Source organism: Halichoeres trimaculatus, unplaced genomic scaffold, assembly GCF_033239565.1.
Source record: "Halichoeres trimaculatus isolate MK-OKI-2021-1 unplaced genomic scaffold, fHalTri1.1 fHalTri1_scaffold_10, whole genome shotgun sequence".
NCBI classification, from domain to species: Eukaryota; Metazoa; Chordata; class Actinopteri; order Labriformes; family Labridae; genus Halichoeres; species Halichoeres trimaculatus.
This window is the reverse complement of record NW_027437187.1, coordinates 19060292-19081796: the sequence shown is the minus strand read 5'-3', so window position 1 is coordinate 19081796 and position 21505 is coordinate 19060292. Positions and strand designations below refer to the sequence as shown.

General features: G+C 39.8%; 2 protein-coding genes and 6 non-coding genes across 8 annotated transcripts; 1 reads left to right on the top strand and 7 right to left on the bottom strand.

Annotated features, from left to right (window-relative positions):
- The first annotated feature begins 6031 nt into the window (after positions 1–6031).
- Positions 6032–16428, top strand: map2k1 (mitogen-activated protein kinase kinase 1). Its single transcript, XM_074677339.1, has 11 exons — positions 6032–6309; positions 10903–11113; positions 13152–13298; positions 13454–13531; positions 13679–13730; positions 14054–14178; positions 14778–14985; positions 15177–15241; positions 15667–15725; positions 15847–15892; positions 15970–16428. The coding sequence occupies exons 1-11, from the start codon at positions 6227–6229 to the stop codon at positions 16081–16083; spliced, it is 1188 nt and encodes a 395-aa protein (XP_074533440.1). The 5' UTR covers positions 6032–6226; the 3' UTR covers positions 16084–16428.
- A 190-nt stretch (positions 16429–16618) lies between these two features.
- On the bottom strand, positions 16619–16686 carry LOC141797272 (small nucleolar RNA SNORD18). The gene has a single exon (XR_012599016.1). It is a non-coding gene; the product is annotated as a small nucleolar RNA SNORD18 (small nucleolar RNA).
- A 206-nt stretch (positions 16687–16892) lies between these two features.
- LOC141797273 (small nucleolar RNA SNORD18) lies at positions 16893–16962 on the bottom strand. The gene has a single exon (XR_012599017.1). It is a non-coding gene; the product is annotated as a small nucleolar RNA SNORD18 (small nucleolar RNA).
- Positions 16963–17480: 518 nt separating this feature from the next.
- On the bottom strand, positions 17481–21099 carry rpl4 (ribosomal protein L4). The gene is made up of 10 exons (XM_074677340.1): positions 21006–21099; positions 20122–20293; positions 19896–20002; positions 19504–19642; positions 19092–19216; positions 18703–18832; positions 18284–18440; positions 17988–18071; positions 17692–17812; positions 17481–17609 (listed from the first exon to the last, which is right to left on the bottom strand). The coding sequence occupies exons 1-10, from the start codon at positions 21006–21008 to the stop codon at positions 17532–17534; spliced, it is 1116 nt and encodes a 371-aa protein (XP_074533441.1). The 5' UTR covers positions 21009–21099; the 3' UTR covers positions 17481–17531.
- Positions 17881–17948, bottom strand: LOC141797271 (small nucleolar RNA SNORD18). Its single transcript, XR_012599015.1, has one exon. It is a non-coding gene; the product is annotated as a small nucleolar RNA SNORD18 (small nucleolar RNA).
- On the bottom strand, positions 18162–18230 carry LOC141797270 (small nucleolar RNA SNORD18). The gene has a single exon (XR_012599014.1). It is a non-coding gene; the product is annotated as a small nucleolar RNA SNORD18 (small nucleolar RNA).
- Positions 19303–19402, bottom strand: LOC141797275 (small nucleolar RNA SNORD16). Its single transcript, XR_012599019.1, has one exon. It is a non-coding gene; the product is annotated as a small nucleolar RNA SNORD16 (small nucleolar RNA).
- On the bottom strand, positions 19708–19807 carry LOC141797274 (small nucleolar RNA SNORD16). The gene has a single exon (XR_012599018.1). It is a non-coding gene; the product is annotated as a small nucleolar RNA SNORD16 (small nucleolar RNA).
- Positions 21100–21505: the final 406 nt, after the last annotated feature.

Here is a 21505-nt window from a genome sequence, read left to right as displayed (position 1 = left end):
CTATTATCCTCTGCCATTAGTGTGTCTCTGTTCCTCATAGGGTGAAAGCATCCTGAGCAGTCAGAAGAGCTCTGTAAGTGTGGACCATTTTTAAATGTAGGTTTTCGTTTACAATTCATCGCACAGTTTGTCCCCCTACATCAGCCTTGGTAGCGTATTCCTTACAGTGCACTCCTCTTGTGCGTGTGTTCCTGTCTCTATTGTTTACAAGTACTTGTTCTGCCTCGGCTCATCTGAGTGTTGGACTTCACTTTTCTCTCCTTTTATCAAAAATGTGTTTGCAGTCACATCCAGCACAAGTGCTCCTCTGAGTGCCATCTTTGGCCCGGCTCCAGATGAACCACATCTGCCTAAAAGAAGAAAAAGACGCAGCTGCCTTTGCCTCTGTATTAACACGCTGAGTTATCTTATTCAAACAGAAGGGCCTGGCTCCACCTTCCCTCCGCTGCTGGCTGGGGGACATTTTGTTCGGTATGAAACATGAAAAATCCAGCACACCACTCAAAAATCTGCTCACAAACCCCCCTTTTTGAGAAATCCTCTCCTCGAGTAATTTGCTTTTTCCCTCCCTTTGTTTTCTTTGATCCTTTTAATGCAGGGTTGATTATCTTTTTAAAGATTTGCATCCATGATAATGATAAGGCAATAAAAAACACATTACCTTGAGCGCAGTGCAAACATTTAGATTGCACATTATTCTCAGAAAGCTGTCTACTCTCGTCTGCACCTGGGGGGACACTTCAGGTGGAGGAAAATGACTAAACAGGCCAACACCTGATGATTAAGTCCATGTGTTGCAGGTGATTCCCCTGAAAGTGTCAGAAAGAGGGAATTTCAAACACTCTAAATAAGATTCAAACACTCAATATTCAAGTGCTGAAAGTGCACACTTGTCCCACCATGGCTGCCCCCTCCTTCTGCTACATTTCTGTATTAGTCATCGGACAGATTTGCAAGTCTGGGGCCCCAACTGTTGGCCTCTCTTCCACAGTCAGAACGACTGGCTGCCGTTATCATCTGCTTCAGAAGCTGCCTTTGTGGCCCGCTGTAATCCCTGACCACAAATCCCAAAGTCCCCGAACAAAGTGGTGGTGGATGAGGCAACAAATCCTCAGCATCAAACAAGACATAGCGAGTGCTGGTTTTCTCTGCTGCTCGTCCTACATCAGGGCATCAGAGCTTGATTCTTTTCATGCCTCATCTGCAGTCTCCTAATGGGATTGCTGATTACATAGTGGTGGACTCAGAGTATGGAGGTGTGAGCTGGTGGCCTCTGTGACATCTGTTGTAATTCTCAGCTATCGCCGTCCCTAATGAGTGTTAGCTCTGCGGTGATTTCTGTCTGTCAAACAATTTACAAAAGAATAATGTAATTCCTTTGAGGGAAAAAAAGGGGTCTTACAGTGGCATTGATACATTTTTTTTTGTCTTGTGCACATGTGTAAAAGCTGATGAGGAGATTTTAGAAGAGATGGAGACTTTATCTGGAGGCTGATGACAACTGAAGGTTATTATGTGTTGTTTGTTAATCAAGAGCATATGAAGAGTGGATGTATTGTGAAGGGGAACTGCAGAAACATTTTGAAGGATACTGACGTGGCATCTTGAACATTATTTTGTGGCATAATTGCAAGCATATAATGCAACAGGGTTGATAAAATACAGCTGTCTCCTCTGCTGTTACTGAAGGAAAACTACCAAACAACAGAAAATTACATCAAACTACATAAAACACCTGAATGATGGGACTGATGCCAACAACAGATAGAACGAGTTACATGTTAGAAAAAAAAGCATAACACATCTTGTGCAATACTAAAATAAGGTGTTATATGTACACATCTGTAAATTTGTCTGTCACAATCTGCTTTGAGTAAGTTTGGTCCCTTTTTCACAAAGCATAAAGCAGCAGCATAAATACCTTTTTCAAAAAATAATGAGACACAGAAGAACAAGACCAACAGAGTGTGAGGCTGTGCAGCTTTTGTTTATTTCTACTTTAACCGTAACATGATTAATCCACAGACACTGAGGTAAAAACTGATTGGGTTTGAGGCAGGTGGAAACATTAATAAATAAAGACAGCAGAATAAGCACAGCTCTGGTTTTGTTGTTTTTGGTTTTGATGTACCTGTCTGGTAAATTTCTGCTACCTTTATCAAAATGTAATTTCATTCACAGCTTTGGAAAATAACATCGAGGAGCAGCATACTTGGAGTGAAAACAGCCCGGCTTGTTTGTCTGGATAAACAACAGACCTCACAGTCTACAGCCACCGTTGTGAAAAGCTTTTATAAGAAAAATTTTGCCATAAAAACTGTCGACAGCGAGATCTGTGGAGCATCAGAGACACTGACTCTGGAAAGAAAAGTTGCTGCTGAAAAATTTAAAGATCCCCTCTGGACATGCTGAGATGTATTAAAAACAGTCGGCTTTGAATAACAGTTTGGGTCTGACAGGGTTTCTTTCACACAAGTTCAATTTAATTAAAGTTGTACAATGGAAACATTACAGCTGCTACTTCTCTCTCATTAAAGTACAGAACCTATGGTCTTCATTTCAAAGCTTAAACCAACGGGTGTCTCTCACTTCACCGCTGAGAAAATGGTCACCATGTTTGTTCTGACATTACGCTTGTTGCAGTTGAATGTCAGACAACAAACTGTTCTTTAATATTGTAAGTATAAAAAACAACAACAAAAGTCCTCCTTTTCTGCACAAACAGGTGTCCTCCTTGTTGTTTAGAAGAAGTTGTTAAGAATCAAGAATCATAAAGTAAAGATGGAGTATCATCATTCAATCAGAAACTATTTGAACACAGAAAAGCACTTCAAAAGTCTTAATGTATAATGAATGTTAAGTTGTGTTAATATTTTACATATACTCCACCTTGGGGTTATGTGGAGAGGTGGCTGGGTGGGTGGAGGAGGGAGTTTGGGGGGATGTTTGTTTAAATAATGTAACATAAAGCTCAATGAACATCAATTGTCTCAAGACTGATAGAAGTTTATTTAACCCAAAAATGACCAAAGATAAAGTCAGAGGGGTTTTTAAGCAAGTTTTGGTATCAGATTTTTAATTCTAAGTTGAAGGCTGAGTGGTGGTTTCAGAAGATAAAGGTTGGGTCTGAAGAGTTAAAGATGAGAGAATGGTGACTGAGGTGGAGCCTGGGGTGCATGATAAATAGGTTAGCAATCAAAAGAAAACACAAAGAAACAATGGTTAGTAGCACAGAGAACAAATTGGTTGACCTAAGCTGCAACCTCAGGTATTGACAAGTGAAACAAATGGGGAAGAGCAAAACACTGCGGTTCTTTGAATGTCAACTTGAGGCTGGCGACAAAAGCCAAGGAATCTCAAATCAAACATGTTTACAGCCTGGTCCAAATAGTCATTTTAGTCAGAAAAAGCTCATTTCTTTACATGTAGGCTGTGTGTGTGTGTGGGGGGGTCCCAACATGCGGAGTGATGTTACTGGGACTAGGTCTACGACTCAAGCCGTATGTTAATCTGTCTCTACAGTGCACCACTTTGGTAGACATATTCTCTGCCGCTGATGATTTGATGACATATAGATGAGCAGGCTGAGGCGGTTTGGAGGTGGTAATTGTTGCATCTCACGATGCACTGAGGACAGCCACACCAGAGACAAACAACAGGAAATGGGTTGGGGGTGTTTCCCTCTTTTCACTTGATAAGTTGTCATCTGTGTTTTAATTGTCATCAGTTTTAATGACATTGTCATTTAAAAAAAAAAAAAAATCTCAGGGGTTATCCACCTCATTATCGACATATTCTCTTGTGTCAGGGACAGAGAATATGATGGCAAATACATCATCTGTGCTATGAATGGTGTCTCTCACTGTTTTTTTTTTCATACTTATCAACTGATTCAGGTCAACGGTAGTTAGGCTGCAGAATCTGCTCTCTTCATTAAAACACACACACACACACACACACACACACACACACACACACACACACACACACACACACACACACACACACAGAGATAGATAGATAGATAGATAGATAGATAGATAGATAGATAGATAGATAGATAGATAGATAGATAGATAGATAGATAGATAGATAGATAGATAGATAGATAGATAGATAGATAGATAGATAGATAGATAGATAGATAGATAGATAGATAGATAATTAGATAGATACATACATACATACATACATACATACATACATACATACATACATACATACATACATACATACATACATACATACATACATACATACATACATACACCAAACTAAAGCAAAGCTTTCAGAATGTGACAAAAAGCAGGGGCCCAAATTGACTTTATGTTGGTACCTTGACTGCTGTGGGGTGAACCACTGGTACCACACTAGGGTGCAGCTGTTTTATGGTTTCATGTGGAGGACTGAGGCTGTAGCCAGGTCTGATGTGCTCAAGTGCCCACAACCCAATTTGTCAAAACTTAGAATTCACGCAGTTCCTGTCCATGAGCTCCTGATAGGACACGACAAATCTGTCCTTTCTGTCAGTCCTGCTTTATGGAGAAAAGGGTGTTTTTGGGAGCTAGATGCTTTTGGTAAACCAGGCACGGCTCTGTGGCCTTGTGTCTGTCAGGACAGTGTGGAAAGACTTCAGAGTGGATTGAAAAGTGGCAGCAGGTTCAGGTTCTGTCTGATGTCTAGTCAACATGGTACAGTGAGGCTGACAGCTGACACATCATTTACTCAAGCATGTGATGTTCTCCTGTTTGACAGGTCAAACCACTAACTTGTAGTTCTGGTTGAATTTTTTTCAACAGTGGTCTGACCCATACAGCATGGGAGAGGGGAAACATTAGGCTTTCCACGTTTTTCTTTAAGTTATCGGTCAAATAGATTAATATCTAGGCAGAAAATGTCAGGACAATTTTTCAGTTTGAAAATTTATTTTACAAGATTATAACATTTAAAGAACAGCCTTTTTAAAATGCAAAAGCCATTAAAGATTTGGGAAGCAGCGCACTGATAAGAATGAGTATAAGTCTGGGGACTCTAGTGTGCTCAGACCTCTTCTATCATCCAAAAAGACTCTAAAGCTTCTTTTCATCTCCGTAATGACCACGGAGAGTGTTAACAACAGTGAGACACCAAATGTTCGATGGAAAGTATGAAAGAAAGGAGGGTATTGCTGTGGATGAAATCAGACGCTGAATCCTCAACAATCTAAGACCACAATTAGAGCATGTGAGGAAAGATCAGCTTGTTTTGTGGGAGGCTGATGCTAAAGGGCTGTGTTTGAAGCTCCTGTAAGTAGTGTTTTAATCGCTTTGAAACTCACTGAGAATGAAGCTGGTGCCTCATTTTGACCTATGAAAAGAAATAAGACTACCAGCAACAAGTTGAACAATTTCTATACAGATATAATTCATTCCTGTTCAATATTTATTTGAAAGACACCGCTGCCTTTGCATGTTCAGGAGATGATCAGTGGCAAGGTTAGGGGCAATAACTTTGTCCACTGAACAGCAAATTTAAGAAAGTCAGAGTTGAGACGAATCTCTCAATGAAAAAAACATTATGCATGAAAATGCTTTTGAGAGTTTAGATTACACAGACCTGGGTTAACTGATTTTTTTAATGGCAAGAACCCAATGTTCAGATGAAATAATATTTTCATTATTCTATCAAAATTTAATGATAATATGTATAAAATCTTAAAAGTAAAATGAAACATAGTTTTTCAATATTTCTCAACTTTCTGGGAGTTTAACACTCAGAATTTGTACTTCTTAATGCCTCATTCTACATTATTTCTGAACTAGAGAGTAGATTGGAGAGATTGTTTGATCATAAGTCTACTTTAAAGTGTAAATTTTCCAATGTCAATCATTCAAAACGATGTACTCATTGATGAGGAGCTGCTACTTTGAAGATATCCCCTTTGAAAGCTTTCAGAAATGCAGTACCACTCATCACCAGCAGAGGGGGCGCTGTCCCACGCCTAGCCATGCTGTCCGGAAGACGAATGTAAATATTTTTGTGACGTCTCATCCTCACGGTCATTCATATCCACCCATTAAGAAGAATATCAACCCCACCAGCACCAGGCTGCACTGCTGTATTTTTGTTTTCACCTGCCAGTCCCCGTCGCTAACCTGAACCAGCCTCTCAGATAGCACCGCTCCTTGCCTCTGGTTTTCATCCATATCATAAGCGCAGCTCGCGCGGGTTTCTTCAGAGGGGTATAATGCAGAAGAGAAGGAAGCCAGAGCCGATCAAACTCAACCCAATCCCGGATGGAAACACTATCAACGGTACCGGAGCCACGGAGTGAGTGTCAGCATGTACATCTAACTTTTGTTCATTCTAGAGAGTGAGAGGTAGAAATTGTCACATGTGTCGTCAAAATGCTATCAAGGCTCGTGACCACTGCAATCGTTTTTGACAGCTGCATTGCTTATTGACAGCGTGTGTAAAACTGTCATATGTCTCCGGATATAATAACAGGTGTGTGTTCATTTATTCAGAATTGCACCACTAATCACACAGACTTGGTGAAATTCATCGTGTTTACAGTGATAAAAAACAAACGAGGACATAATATAGATCATAATAGGTTATGATTCAATTTTCTGTCAGTAATCAATCAAATAAAGCACAATTCTTACAAGTATTTAATAATTTTACTTATCAAAACTGCTTTCATTGGATTCTTAATTCATCATTAGATACCAAAATTTGCTACATTTTACCTTGTAATTGTAGTGTTTCTCAGCATAGTCAATATTCAACAGTTTACTTTCACAATACCTTTCTCACAGATTACATATTGGCATTAGTGCAGTGTAAGTTACATTTTTATTACATAAAGATGACTTGTTTCTTTGAAATTAATTGCTGAATAATCTTTCTGCGTGGTAAGGGCTGTTATCATGTTATCACCACAGTTTTTAAAACAGAGTAATGGAGATATTAAACTGTTGTGACACCGTGCTCTAGTTCTCAGTTTGCAGAGAAAAGCTCGCTCAGTCCAGCAACAAGCAGGATGAGTGGAGATGAGAATTACATAACGTGCCGTTCCTGATGCCTGGTGCTGTATGTGTTGTAGAGGTGGAATACTTCATTGTGTCATCATGAGATCATACTCTTGAAAGTTGTTTGTTTCCTTGCAATGAATCAGTTTTAAATACAGTGCATTTAAAAAAAAATCATTCATTAAATGGAAATTCTGGTACAGATTCATATTGTTTCATTTAATCTCAAGTAAATTTTCTGTTGACTGATGAATTCATTTGTGTGCTGTTTTCATCAGACTTAGGTTGAGAAGTTGGTTGATAATGACTGGTAGATATGCAAACAAGCTCTGATCTAAGATTAAGAGGATTCTTATTTCCCATCACAAACAGAGCTTTCACTGTGTGTGTTTGCATGTTGTGACAGAGTCATAAAGTCTTGTTTGTTCTTTTCCATAAAAAGTGAGTTTCATCTCTCAGGAATAGAAAAATCCTGTTCCAGGCGGGTGATGGAGGATGACGACAAGGCTGCAGAAACACATCTGTCGCTCACACTTTGCACACATTGTGTTCTTTTACACCGCATACAAGTAACACCTGCACGCCCACGTGAAAAAAAGGAACAGGGAAGAAACAACAATGCAGTTTTATTTCTTTTTCATCTAAAAGTGTAGCTGCATGTTTCATGGCAGATGCCAAGGACCATGAGCGTTACGATGTGTTTTTCAGGGTCACAGGGAGATTATACTCTGAGGGTTCATAGAAAAAAAAAAAACATCAAAGCTCTGTCAAAACAATATGATGATCTTAATGTCTGATAGTTTAACCAATTAGCACTTAAGCTTGTTAGGATATCTAGAATTAGGTCATGTTTAAAAGTGCATATTAGGTGTCAGACATGGCAGATTTCTCAACTAGAATTTGAACATTTCCTGATGTCCTGATTACATCTCTGCAAAGTCACCTCACAGCCTTGCAGAGTACAGGGGCTAAATTAAGTCATTACATTAAGTCACTTTGCTCAACTTGTGGTGTAATAGAATGGTTGTGTGTAGTTATGATTTTAAAATCCAAGGTCTATAGAAAGAGTAATTTTTAATCCTGCAGAATCAGCCGATCAGCCATCACCGTTTTCCAGCTATTTGCTAAGACTAAATCTTTTTTTTAAAGTTATTTTCTGGGGATTTTCATACCTTTAATTTGAGAGAGCGAACAGTGGAGAGAGCAGAAAACTGTCCACTTGAGGGCTTACCACATTGGGTGCGCAGCCTGGACTGCTAGGCAATACCAATGCACCAGAGAGTTGTTGCTGTTGTAATTGTTGTTTTTTTGGAAGGGAAGGTTCCCCAAAGGCATTTAATTTTGCAATGTACTGACTCTCTGTTTTGTGTATTCTTCAGCTTCTAGTGCTTTGGTGTGCCAAAATTTCCCTTTGATTGACAAGTACATTTTAATGACATGTTTAAGATTTTTTCTCAGACTTAAGAGGTGTTTACGTGTTTTCTCCAGGCAGAAACTCATTTTTTTTAAAAACATTTAGGCACCAAATGAATGCTCCATGAATTGCTCCAGCCCAAAGATTTACTTGTGTGGAATAAAAACAGGTGCACTAGTTGTCGATGACTGTATGACTGTGGGCGAGATTGCACAACACTATGACCCTGAAGCTAAAGCAGGGAAATCATACTGAGCCATCATTATTTTAAGTTACACTCAAAGACTCATAGACACAAACATATTAACTGTAGGTGATAAGAGGATTGACGTATAATATACTTAAAAGTAAAAATAAACACAAGACAATGAAACTACAATAAAAAGAGATGGTCTGATTTGTATGCTTTTATATTTATTTCAGATAAGTTCTGGTGTTAAAATACAATACTAATATTATATCTCCAACATCAAGAAACGCATTATTTTTCAAAACGTAAAAAGTCGCCCATGTTTCAGACCAGACGTGTAAAAATAAGCACATTTTGGACCAGTTTTCTCTCACCAGCTGTCCAGGTGTAGTATATTGGGTGCAGATGAGCCTAATGCAGTCGATAAGCCCCTCATTGAAACCAGACTACTTCACTCCGGTTGAAAGGAATTGCCATTACTGCCCGCCAAATGCTTTCTCAGCGTGAAATGGCTGGCAGCCATGAGAGAGCTGTACTGAGTGGCCAGCATAATGCCAGCCAAGCATGTAATATTATCAGAGGAGATCTGAGAACAAATACAAACAACCTGTTCTGGATAGACAGCCTGAGGCACTTTGCCATTTCTCAAAAGAAGAGAAAGATAAGATCATACTACCAAGATGCTGTTTACTCAAACTTACTACTGTACTGTGTGTGTGAGCTGTTAAAAGCTTTGTTAATCTGGGATATGTTGCTCATTGTTGCTTTTTATAAGCTTATTTTTTGAGAATGAGTGCAAAAATTATCATAATGAATCACATGTACGGCAGCCTGGGAATGTGGTGCAAGTGCAACACTTGTTGATGTTGATGCTGTTATGAGTAAGTTTCTTACTAACTAGTTGACTCTGAAATGTATGCATTGCTGTAATGTTCCTGCTCTTTGCCTGGAAGAGGAGGTGTTGTGAGTTATCCGTATTAAAGGAGCAGCAAAGATATGATGATGTTTCTCTCATGGATCTTTTTTTAAAGGACACGTGTATACACTGCACACTGTGACCGGACCTGAAATATATCCAGCACTTTGCAGTCTACTTTGATCTGTGTTATTTGTAGGAAAACAGACAATGAGTAGTTATTTTGGTCTAATAACTAGAGGCAGTATGATCATTTAATCTGCAGTTAAAGGAAAGGTTACCACAGTCACAAGCCAAAACTCAACAGAGCTTCACAAACACATTTCAAAAACAGCAATGACATAATATTTCTGCTGCAGTATTGCTTCCTTTCTATTCATCTTCGACTGGATGTCCTTGGACATTGTGTGGATGGGGCACAAAAGGCCCGTGTCGTGCTGACTTCCTCCTTCACAGAGGGCGGTGGGGACTGCAGTGTTTAGCTACAGCTGTCCCTCCCACATTCATATTGTGTGGAGTGTGTGTTTCTGCTCCTCTTCTCAGTACCTCCAGCCTCCTCCACCTCCAGCTCTTGTCCACAAAACGCCCACGCCGCCCACAGTCAACTCAAACTCAGCAGCTTGTCTCCATGGATATGCAGCACTTAACCCTCTCTTTGCTGTGTGGTGGAGAGCGCAGAGTGTGCTGCCCTCCAACGAGTTGTGATTAAATAACAAAGAAACCAAGCGAACTATCGCTGAGCTTGCATGCAGCCCATCTCATTAGCATCAAATTAGCATTTTATAATGCAGGTTTGAAGGATGCGCACTTGTCAGGGGCTACAGATGATGCATGATAACAGAACAGTGTCTTTAACATCAAATCTGTCATGCATTAGTAGTATTCTTCTGCAAAGTTGAAACTAGCCTGTATAAGTCAGTAAAGTCATCAACTGACTTCAGTTTTTTTGACACTTGTGGATGGTGAGAGGTGTCAGAAAGCTGCCAATTGAAAAGATTTATCCTCCCCATTGATTTCTCATAGAAATGAATTGCCATGGCAACCGCAGCAGGGAAGCAGGGAAGTCAGTGTTCCAAGAAAACTTAGCGCTTCCTCACGTTGTGGTCTGTTAGCTTCCTGTCTTCCTGCTGGCTCCGTGCTTGGTTACCATTGTTCCCAGTGGCTCCTGGAAGCTGTTTTCCCCTCCAGGGTTTGAATTATTTAATAAATGTGTTAGATCTTGATTCTTTGTAGGCTCTTGAAACAGCAAATACGTCACAGAAAGAATTTAAGCAAATATTCTATCTGAATCCAGCCAAAGAGGTTTTGTTCATAAATATTGAATGTGTAACTCATCCCTCTGTCTGTGTCTCTGTACCCTCTCTCTAAGAACAAACTTGGAGGCACTGCAGAAGAAACTCGAGGAGCTCGAGTTGGACGAGCAGCAGCGGAAACGTCTGGAGGCCTTTTTGACACAGAAGCAGAAGGTGGGAGAGCTGAAGGACGATGACTTTGAGAAGATCTGTGAGCTCGGAGCGGGCAACGGAGGAGTCGTTTTCAAGGTTTCTCATCGGCCCTCGGGTCTGATCATGGCGAGGAAGGTAATCTGCTGCACTGAAGGCTGGCTTTAGTGTAGACAGGACCAAAATTGCATCTTTATGAGCTCTCGGCACTGGAGTGTAACTATTTACCGACTGTTATTTTTGGTTTTCTCTTAAGGAATGTAATATTGTGTGTGGACATCTCCACTGTTTTCAGAGAAATTAAGGCCCAGTTTACAGTTAAAATCTTTTATAAGTGTTTAGAGTACAATATAAAATATAATTAGAGCAGACCATTACTATGCCCTATGGCTTTAATGTAACATTGATGTTGTTCTCACTTGACACCTCTATATATTGTGCATTTGATGATTTTATGTACTTAATCTACCTTTGCTTTCCCTTGTTTCCTTTTAATTTTTTTTTAAATTGACATTTTAACTTATTTTGTTTATACCTCTTGTGTCAGATATATTTAAGTTCAGCTTGCTGTTTCTCGTAACCATTGTTTTATCAGAGTGTTGTTGAGTGTAAACATAATAAGTTCCTTATTTTTAGAACTTGTGACTCGGACCAGAGCGCTGAAAGCATTTGGACAAGGATGGAGGAGGAAACAGACTTATTGGTTTATTGGTTTGATGATTTAGATAAATATGATCATATTTTTAAACAAGGCCATAATAGTTAATGCAGTTCAGAAAAAGAGCTACCACATGTATTCACTCGCATGTGCTGTCTTTCAATAAAGAGTAACTACAGGAGATGTGCAGGAGGGGCCACAGAAATCCATCAAGGCTTGTCAAGTGGCCCTTCTAGAGACAAGAGCACAAAATAATCCATCCATGACAGGTTTATGACAAGAGCAAAAAATAAAGAAATAAAAATCATTCAAGCAGTTCAAATAAACAAAATACAGTCAAACTGAAAAATACTCAATGAAGTGTTAGCGAAAGAAAGATAGAAGAAAAGTAGAATGAAAGAAAAAAAGGTTGTGATGGTGAACTGATCAAGAGTTCCAACACAAACTGTATGGTTTGTTTCTTAAATAACTTCAAATTGGTGCTGGTTCTGATATAACTTAGCGAATTTAAACATTACATTCATGTACTTTGAATATACAAAATAAATTACAGCAACTAGCGGAGCAACATGTTGAATATGTAAAAGAGTTAAACAGGAGAAGACAGAGACAGGCTCAAACTTTAAGAGACATCTGTCTAGAGTTACATAACCATTAGCATGTTCATCTGCAGTGATCCCACAGCAGCAAAATCATTGAGTGTGTCCTCTCATTAAAGAGGGGGCATTATACTTTCCCATATTTTACACATGGTTATGAAATAACAGGTTAACATCTGCAAATTTCCAAATTACTACATATCCTCATGTAGTAACAATCCCTGACCCATGTGTAAACTGCTCATAATAGTATGTTCAAAAAATGGCTCCACATCTTTTTGAGAAATTCAATGAATTGATTTGGTCATCACATAAGGATCACCTTACAGGTTTGTGGCACTTTGGAGGGGCAGTACTCAAACACCAAACTCTTAAAACTGATTTGCCTGTGATAAACTTCCAGAGAGCTGACAGATCAGCCACAATTTCATTTGTGGTGTGCTTTAAGTCATAACACACAGCGCTGTAACCTCATTGTTAAACTAAATATTTGGATCAGCTGGCAGGATCAGTGGGAATCTGATGTTAGTAGATGAGATAGGTCTTCTACACATCACAAAAGGTATACAGTACAGTCAGGTTCAGACAGCCAAAGTTTTGGAGTGACACGGGAACTTGTCTGATTATATAAAGCAAAAGTGCTGAATGTGACTCAGACTTGTACTCAGGTAACGGGCACTCTAATAGGGCCGCTTGGGTTCTCCTCTGGAGACTCACTCACTCACATGACTCGTTGTACTAAGGACTCAAGACTTAACTCAGACCTAAGGAAATACATGTGTATTTTCAGGATTCTTTTGGTACAGCTTTATGTGTGTTATCTCATGTTCTTTTAAGTGCTTGCATGACAGGAAACTTGAATATCTGGCTATTTATGTTCTGTGAGGTCCTGGTTCATAAATAAACCCTGTTGTTTTAGCTGATCCACCTGGAGATCAAACCAGCCATCAGGAACCAGATCATTAGAGAGCTGCAGGTGCTCCATGAGTGTAACTCCCCCTACATCGTGGGCTTTTATGGCGCTTTCTACAGTGACGGAGAAATCAGCATCTGCATGGAGCATATGGTACTTATCATTCATCACAAAAGACCTCTGTCTGAGCACTGCTGCGCTAAAATAGTCTGGTTTTGGTTTTCTCTTCTACACAACCTAACCACTGTTTCTAGAAACCAGCTTGTTTTTTTTATTACATTGATTTTTTCCTTCTCTGCTGGCTTTAGGATGGTGGCTCTCTGGATCAGTCACTAAAGAAGGCAGGCAAGATCCCAGAGCAGATCCTTGGCAAAGTCAGCATTGCTGTGGGTAGCTTTAGCACCATGCCACCTGTCATACTGTGGCTTTTTTTGCTGTCAGAAATTGAAACGTTTTTCATATACGTACAAGATCATTTTTTCCTGCTGTATAATCAAAATATCTATCTTGATATGCCATAAATATCTTTTCAGGTCATAAAAGGCCTGTCGTACCTGAGGGAGAAACACAAGATCATGCACAGAGGTTAATTTCTGCTATTTTATTTTACTTAAGAATCAAATATTGATTTGGAGGTTAAAGGTGGAATACACATTGCTGTTTTAAGACTATAAAAAAGATACACCTGTTTATATTGTATATTTGAAATCACTAAAGTCTGAGTATTAATCTACATGGAACAGGGAGTCCCATGTCAAAGGTGTATGGCCTCACACGCTGAAAGAAAATGTTGACACAGACATGCATGTGGCAAGCAGCACAACATGCTGAGAGCCTTTTTCCCTTGATGTGTGTAATTTAAGTTCCCTTTGCCCTTCATACTGTAATATTGGATATCTCTCTTTCAGATGTCAAACCTTCCAACATCCTGGTGAATTCCCGCGGTGAGATCAAGCTGTGTGACTTTGGAGTGAGCGGACAGCTCATTGACTCCATGGCCAACTCCTTTGTGGGCACTCGCTCTTACATGTCTGTAAGTGAAACCGGACATGCTTCTTCTTCCCTGCTGTTCTCATTCACACATAAGCCTTTTGGATTCATTTTTACAACTCAAGTCTCAGAGTCACACGTCGAAGGCAGCTAGAGTCTCCTGTTCAGGCCGAATTCCCAAATCAGATGATTCACAAAGCAGATGGGACTGGTTGTGTTATTGATATTGTTCATGTCAAGAGAGCCTCAGTTTTGTGAGGATGGGGTCAAACTGGCTTTTAAATTTAATTTCTAACCCTGATTCAAAGATGATCCCGTAGAGCTCTATTTTACTGCAACTTCGAAAACTAAAACTCCACAATCCCCATCACCTATCTAACAGATGTTAGTTTGTCTTCTGAATCAATTTGCTGAGGCTTGCATTTTGACTTGGACCTGAAATAAGTTTTTCATTACATCCTTCAAATTTCATTTGTTCACATTACCCCAGAGCATGAGACTCAATAGACCATAATTCATTCAGAGTTTAAAACTGCATTTAGTGAAACTCAGTTTTGGAGAATTAATTATTAACGTGCAGCAATGTTATTACTGAATTACTGTACACAAAAGTGATTTACATCATTTGATCTGTTTTTATAGCCAGAACGTTTGCAGGGCACCCATTACTCCGTTCAGTCAGACATCTGGAGTATGGGTCTGTCCCTGGTTGAAATGGCCATCGGACGCTTCCCCATCCCACCACCTGATGCCAACGAGCTAGAGCAGATTTTTGGTCTCCCTATGGAAGGAGAAGTGGCCTCCAGTCAGTCCTCACCCAAGCCCCGCCCCCCTGGACGCCCAGGCAGCTGTAAGTCTGACATGATGTTTGTTTCATCATGTAATACTGCTGAGTGGGTTTTAAAGAATCCAGCAGCTCTGGCTGAAGCATTCTCACAGTTACTGCCGAAATACCAAAATAATAACAGCACTGTGATAAAGTGTCATCAGCTGCTGACAGTTAATTTTGAATCATTAATACCTTTTACTTTACCCTCCCAGCCTATGGACCTGACAGCAGACCACCCATGGCTATATTTGAGCTACTTGATTACATTGTCAATGAGGTGAGTGTGATCTTTTCATATATATATACACACACACACACACACACACACACACACACACACACACACACACACACACAGAAGCTGTTGTATGATGTTCTGGTGGTCAGCATGGCTGGGATTCAGTCATAGTCACATCTCTCCTAGTTAGCATAGCAGCTTAACCTCAAGAGTGGTATTTCATTTATATAACAGTCTTATGTGCTGTAAACAGCAGTAAAGTGCATCATGCAGTAATAGAATTAACCACACAATTTATTCTATTCCTCACAACACAACCTCAACTATTCCTAGAATGGTGTTTTTGTACCGTGTGATATTTTTTTGATGCAACCTGCAGATACATATTTGGTCCTCTCAGATTGTTTGCAGAGAATTTCTTGCTGTGTTTTATTGACTAATTTACCTCTACTTATTTTTTTTAGCCCCCACCGAAGCTACCTGGGATATTTAGCACCGACTTTCAAGACTTTGTAAATAAATGGTAAGAGACATGTTGGAAACAGTAGCTGGCATGATGTACAATTTGAGTCAATGTTCCTTGAATGTCTGCCACCTAGTGGTGGTAAAGGTAACTACACCCACATACTGTTTCTTTCTTGCAGTTTGATCAAGAATCCAGCAGAGAGAGCAGACCTGAAACAGCTGATGGTGAGTTAGTTGAATTTAAACATGTTCTTGTTTTCCATCTCTCAGCTTTCTGAAACACCATTTTTCTCTTTCTTCAGGTGCATTCGTTTATCAAACAGTCCGAGGCAGAGCAAGTTGACTTCGCTGGCTGGTTGTGCAGTACTATCGGACTCAATCAGCCTTCGACACCCACACACGGTCCGACCATGTGAGACTTCTCCAAAAAGAAACCTACATTCCAAGTTCCTCTGGCTTTGTATGAAGGGTGAACTTTCTTTCTACCAAGTGATAGATGTATTTAAAAGTTGTGCAATCATTAGATAATTTTTTTGTTTGAAAAACCCACATGCCAAGTGATTTAAGTCTTTATTTAACAATTATTTGGGCTGTACTGAAGGCCTGCCTGAAAAGCCATGTTTTCTAATGATCAGATTATTTAATCACGACAGATGCTGCTAAACCTTTGTGCTTGATATTCCTCTTTGCCTTGTGTCCTCAGCGCCAGATTCAAATCTATTCTAGCTTTTGTGTAATAAATTGTCTTGTGAATTAAATAACTTGACAGGTTTGTTTAATTGGATTTATTTATCTCCAGTGTCCTGAATGACATGATGTAGCTCTGGTTCATTCATTGTCTTAATTCTCCGAAGGCGCACCTGCAGTGTGTCTTCTTGCTGAAATGAGAAAAAAAAAAAATGTTGTTACAAGGTGACCATGTACCAAAATGAAATCTGTTAATAAAGCGTGCTGCTCAGGACTTCCATTACAATCAGGGTTCAGAAACACGGACCAGAAGTGGAACGTCATCATGGCTTACAGGAAAAATGGTTTTCATAAATTAAACCTTGCCTACTTGGCTGTAAAAAGAGCCTCCTTGATCTCCTCCCTCTTCAGGATCCCACTCAGTTCTATGTGGGTCATCTTGTACATGGACAAGCTGAAAAGACAAACCAGGAAACCATTACAATTCCAAATCAAACCATACATTGTAAGGTTCAATCCAACACATCGTTTTAAGATCAAACTCGGAACTTCATGGATATCACAGAGTTTCAAAAACACGGACCTGAAGTGGAAGCTCATCACAGTAATATGATCAATAATTTAGTTGTTCATTGTGTTGTACTCACTTTTAGTCAGTCTTTAGGAAAGCAGGTAGAAACTGTTCTTTATAGGACTGCCTGGAAAACAAAAGACAATTAACATAGGGGGAAAAAATCTTTGATGAAAGCCTGATTTTTTAAATCTCACCTGGAGCGTTTCCAAATAAAGTGGTGACATCTCAATTGTTGAAACATGGTCCTTCATGTGGAAACAACCTTAAGTTCCCCATCTTCGAACTTACCCACAGCTTTTCCAGTCATGTTTTAATTGTGTTGACCACTACCACTGCATTCAATTGATGCGCAGGCTTACAAAATCTTTGTTTTTATCAAATATAAAAAAAAACAACAACATATGCATGGGTTCATGGTCCCCAGTGTCAGGTATTGTGTCATGGTCAAATTCTGCTCAATGTACCAACATGCCATGAGAAATTATCCAACATAATAATAATCTTGTCAAATCTTTGCCTACTACTCTTGAAATAAAAGATCTGACTCAAAGATTTCAAAGCTCTGATTTATTAATCACTGAACTCCAGTCTGTAAGTATAAATTTATGCCGTGGACTTGGGTTTAGCAGGTGCTCCCTTCTTTCCTGGCTTCTTCTTGGGTTTCAGCATCTTGGCCTTGATCTAAAGGAAGAGACCATACTAAGTCATACACTGCACTTTTGCATCTATATAATCTAGTAGCTTTAGTTGTTGGGTTTCTTACCGCAGGGTCATGCTTGAGGATGGCATGACGTCTTGCTGTCTTGGCGTACGGGTTCAGTTTGAGCATTATCCTCAGGTTCTTCAGAGGATTCTTCTTCAGCACCCTGCGATTGATCTTCTTGCTGCAATGAAATAAACAGGTCTTAACAAGGGAAACTTCTACAAGCTTCAAATTGTAATAACCACTGTGTGACTCAGGACTTCCTTAAACATCAGGGTTCAGAAACACGGACCAGAAGTGGAACATCATCATAGTTGACAGGCTAAAACATGTAACTTCAAATAAGCTGTGCTTACTTGGGTGCATTGAGGGCTTTCTGGATCTCCTCACTCTTCAGGATCCTGCTCAAGTCTGTGTTGGTCATCTTGTGCATTGGCAGGCTAGAAAAAAAGAAAGAAAAAGAGACATTCATTTAAATGTTCAAAATTCAGAGTCTGAAATGTGTTAACTTAAAACTCTCTGGATACGTAAAACTCAGAACTTCAATTAATATCAGGATTTCAAAAACACGGACCTGAAGTGGAAGCTCATCACAGTAAAAAGTTAACTCTCTGATGTTAGCTTTGCACTTATTTTCATCATAAACACTTACTTATAGTCCACCTTCAGGGAAGAAGGTTTGCGCCAGGTGCCGTACAGCTCATCCAACTTGCGGAAAGCGCTCTCTGTCCAGATCAAGAAGCGTCCAACATGACCACCAGGGGCAAGCCTCAGGAGGTTCAGTTTGTTTACGTTCTGCAGAGTGATGCCTTCATAAAAACCCAACAGAATGTTACAAAGATAAAGTTATTTTTCTACGTATCACTTCATTTTCATTTTACAAATGCAGTCATAAGACACTGACATTCTGCAAAACTAGTACTGATACATTATACTGTACATACACAAAAATACTAAATGAAGCATTTTTAATACAGCAGAATCCTTCAGCTAGTTTAAGAAATTGTCCCATTGGATATGTAGTGATCCCTGCACAGAAATAGGAATCGATAACTGAAAAAAATCACACACCTGGGATGTTTCTGAAGGCTTTTGTGACACCAGCGTCTTGGTTGTAGATGATGCATGGCCCTCTGCGTTGGATGCGCCTACGATTCCTCATCTTACCCTTGCCAGCACGCATGCGCTGGGAGGCGTAGACCTGCAAAGTTTAAAATAAATTTTCTAGTTAGCAAAATCAAGTACTCCAGTCATGTGTTGTAAAATTAACCTAAGCAATCATCACAGGCAGAGGACCTGTCCCCAATCAAACTTTAACGCTCATCTAAAATTTTACCCATACACTTTACATTACAATTAAGTCTGATGAAAGCATGTTTCTCAAATAAGTATTTTTTCTCTGATAGAGAAGTGAGTTAGCAAAGAAAAACTATTTGGTTGTTTCCTTAACATGTATTTACCTTCTTGATGTCATTCCAGGCTTTCAGCTTCTTCAGCAGGAGCACAGCCTCCTTGGTCTTCTTGTAGCCCTCAACTTTGTCCTCCACCACCAGTGGGACCTCAGGGATTTCCTCAATACGATGTCCTGCAAACAAAACCAATGAGTTAACAAAAGATGCAAACACATAACATTTCCTCCCATGACTGTCAATAGACATTGCTGCCATAGCTTGCTCAGAATTTAATGCACATCAATACCTTGTGACAGCTTAGAGACAGCAGGCAACTGTCACTGTTCACAGGGTCAGACGCAAATTACACCATCATGGCAAGTCAAGCCTGAAATTGTACTTACATGTTCCAAACAGAAAGATCTCAGTTGTTACAGCATATGTTTATTATAACTACAATTCATATTTTACTGGATCTTACCTTTGGACATCACGAGTGCGGGAATGGCAGAGGCAGCCACAGCAGAGCAGATGGCATAGCGCTTCTGGGTTGTGTTGATCCTGCGGTGCCAGCGGCGCCAGGTTTTGGTAGGGGCAAACATGCGACCTCCACGACACATCTAGACCAAAGTCAAGGATGTTTGACCACAACTGAAACAACTCAAACACTTTCATACTGGATACCTGCTCAGACTCAAATGTTCGTCAGCCATCTGTGCCAGCATATGACAGCAGGCATTCTGTCACTGTTCACAGAGTCAGACGCAAATTACACCATCATGGCAAGCATTTTTCACTTTTAATTAGCCATGACAAATGAATATTAAAATAAAGGTAAGAACAATTTGGAGCCATCACGCTCTACAAGGATACATTTCCAAAAGCACCCTGGCCAGAGCGGTGGGTACCACCACCTCTCACACGAGGAATACGGGCCACGGCTCTTCCAGTACCCCAGGACTCTGCACTGGTCTGATGACCTGAAATTGGTACAAGTACAGATCTTGGATACCCATAATGCAAGTAAAATTTGTGAATACATAACTTATATTAAACTATGGCAGTCATAATTCAGTCCAAGATAGACACAATCACTCACCTGCCAGTTCACTGACTGCATAAGGCTGGCGGCTGTTTTTGCGCATGTTGGTGTGAACAAAATTCACAACATCAGGGCGGATGGGAGCCTTGAAGACTGCAGGCATGACAACATTCTTGCCTGCAGATTCTCCTTTCTCGGAATAAACCGAGATCAGGGGTCGGGCACAGGCCTGGGGAAAAAAAGTAAAAGCATTAAAAATGTAGAATATCCATCATGTTGAGTTTGAAAAGGTCGTGTCTTACAAAAGATGCAGAGGCTTTTTCAGTGAAGTCTTAACGCATATAGGTATAGGGTCTTCAAGAGCCAATGCAATTAGCATGTGTTGTCAAAACAGCTAACAAAAACTTCAACTTGGTTTAAAACTGGACTCATTTTATCTGCAAAGCTAGAGCACAGACTGTTTGAATTTCAATGTAGAAACTCCCGCAGCCTATTAAAATTAGAAATAATCAAGACAAGAATTTTTCGGCCCTTGCTATGCCAGAGTGTGATCGCTTGATTTAGCAAAGCAGTCTCACAGGAACTACGTCCTTTCATTGCGCATTAAATTTCCATGGTAGAGACATTGTTTCCTGAGTGATTTGGGTGTATCTTGAGGCAGATAAAATATGGGTGCAATATGACTATGGATAGCCGCTAAAAACGTGTTAAAGACCTGCCAACATAGCTCAACCACACGTGTCACTCTGTAGGACTGTTCCACCAAAATGGCTCCTCGTGTTAGCTTCGGTAGCCGGTAGCATTTCGACTCCTAGCTGAATTTAATGCCCAATTAAGATTTAAAAAAGCAATAATACTCAACATCCCGTTTTATAAGACAATTGTTACAACCCTCTTGTAGATTACGGCTTGTCTATCAGGAAATAAACGTAAATTCTTACCATTTTCAGTTCTAAGTTATCGGCTCGCCGGGAACCACGCTCCTCTTGCTATGGCGGCCACAGTAAAAAGGAAGTTGGTGATGAAGCCCTCATGTTTTATTCCTCCGCCTTGAAGAGTATCACTTCCGTTGAGGTATACGTTTACATTAATGTCATTTAACCTCAAGGAAAAAAATGATGATTACATTGGTATGACTTCTATTGATTTATGAATGTGAATTAAAATCATACTGTGAAGAAATAACTAATTCCCCCTGAAATTGTTTTCTACAGATGGGACTATTTCCTTACGCCGTGCTGCGCGTTCGGCCAACAGACTGTGGAATGGTGTAATAGGGCCGTATGGGTGAACAACTTTCCCGAAATTAATATTTCTTTCAAACAGTCAGTTATATTTTTCACGATGTTTTTTGAGAAATCCCCAAGTCATTTCTGATTTTTGAACAATATTCAACTTTTACTTTTTAATATGGTAAAGTGATTACCTCTGACCTCATGAC

What these genes read in the sequence shown, in the direction of transcription:
- map2k1 (XM_074677339.1), top strand. Translation starts at nt 6,227, where the DNA reads ATGCAGAAGAGAAGGAAGCCAGAGCCGATCAAACTCAACCCAATCCCG. An exon ending in GTCTGATCATGGCGAGGAAG is followed by an intron (nt 11,114 to 13,151) that starts GTAATCTGCTGC and finishes CTGTTGTTTTAG; the next exon opens with CTGATCCACCTGGAGATCAA. An exon ending in GCACTCGCTCTTACATGTCT is followed by an intron (nt 14,179 to 14,777) that starts GTAAGTGAAACC and finishes CTGTTTTTATAG; the next exon opens with CCAGAACGTTTGCAGGGCAC.
- rpl4 (XM_074677340.1), bottom strand. An exon ending in CGCACTCGTGATGTCCAAAG is followed by an intron (nt 19,217 to 19,503) that starts GTAAGATCCAGT and finishes TTTTGTTTGCAG; the next exon opens with GACATCGTATTGAGGAAATC. An exon ending in TCCCTGAAGGTGGACTATAA is followed by an intron (nt 18,072 to 18,283) that starts GTAAGTGTTTAT and finishes CTTTTTTTCTAG; the next exon opens with CCTGCCAATGCACAAGATGA.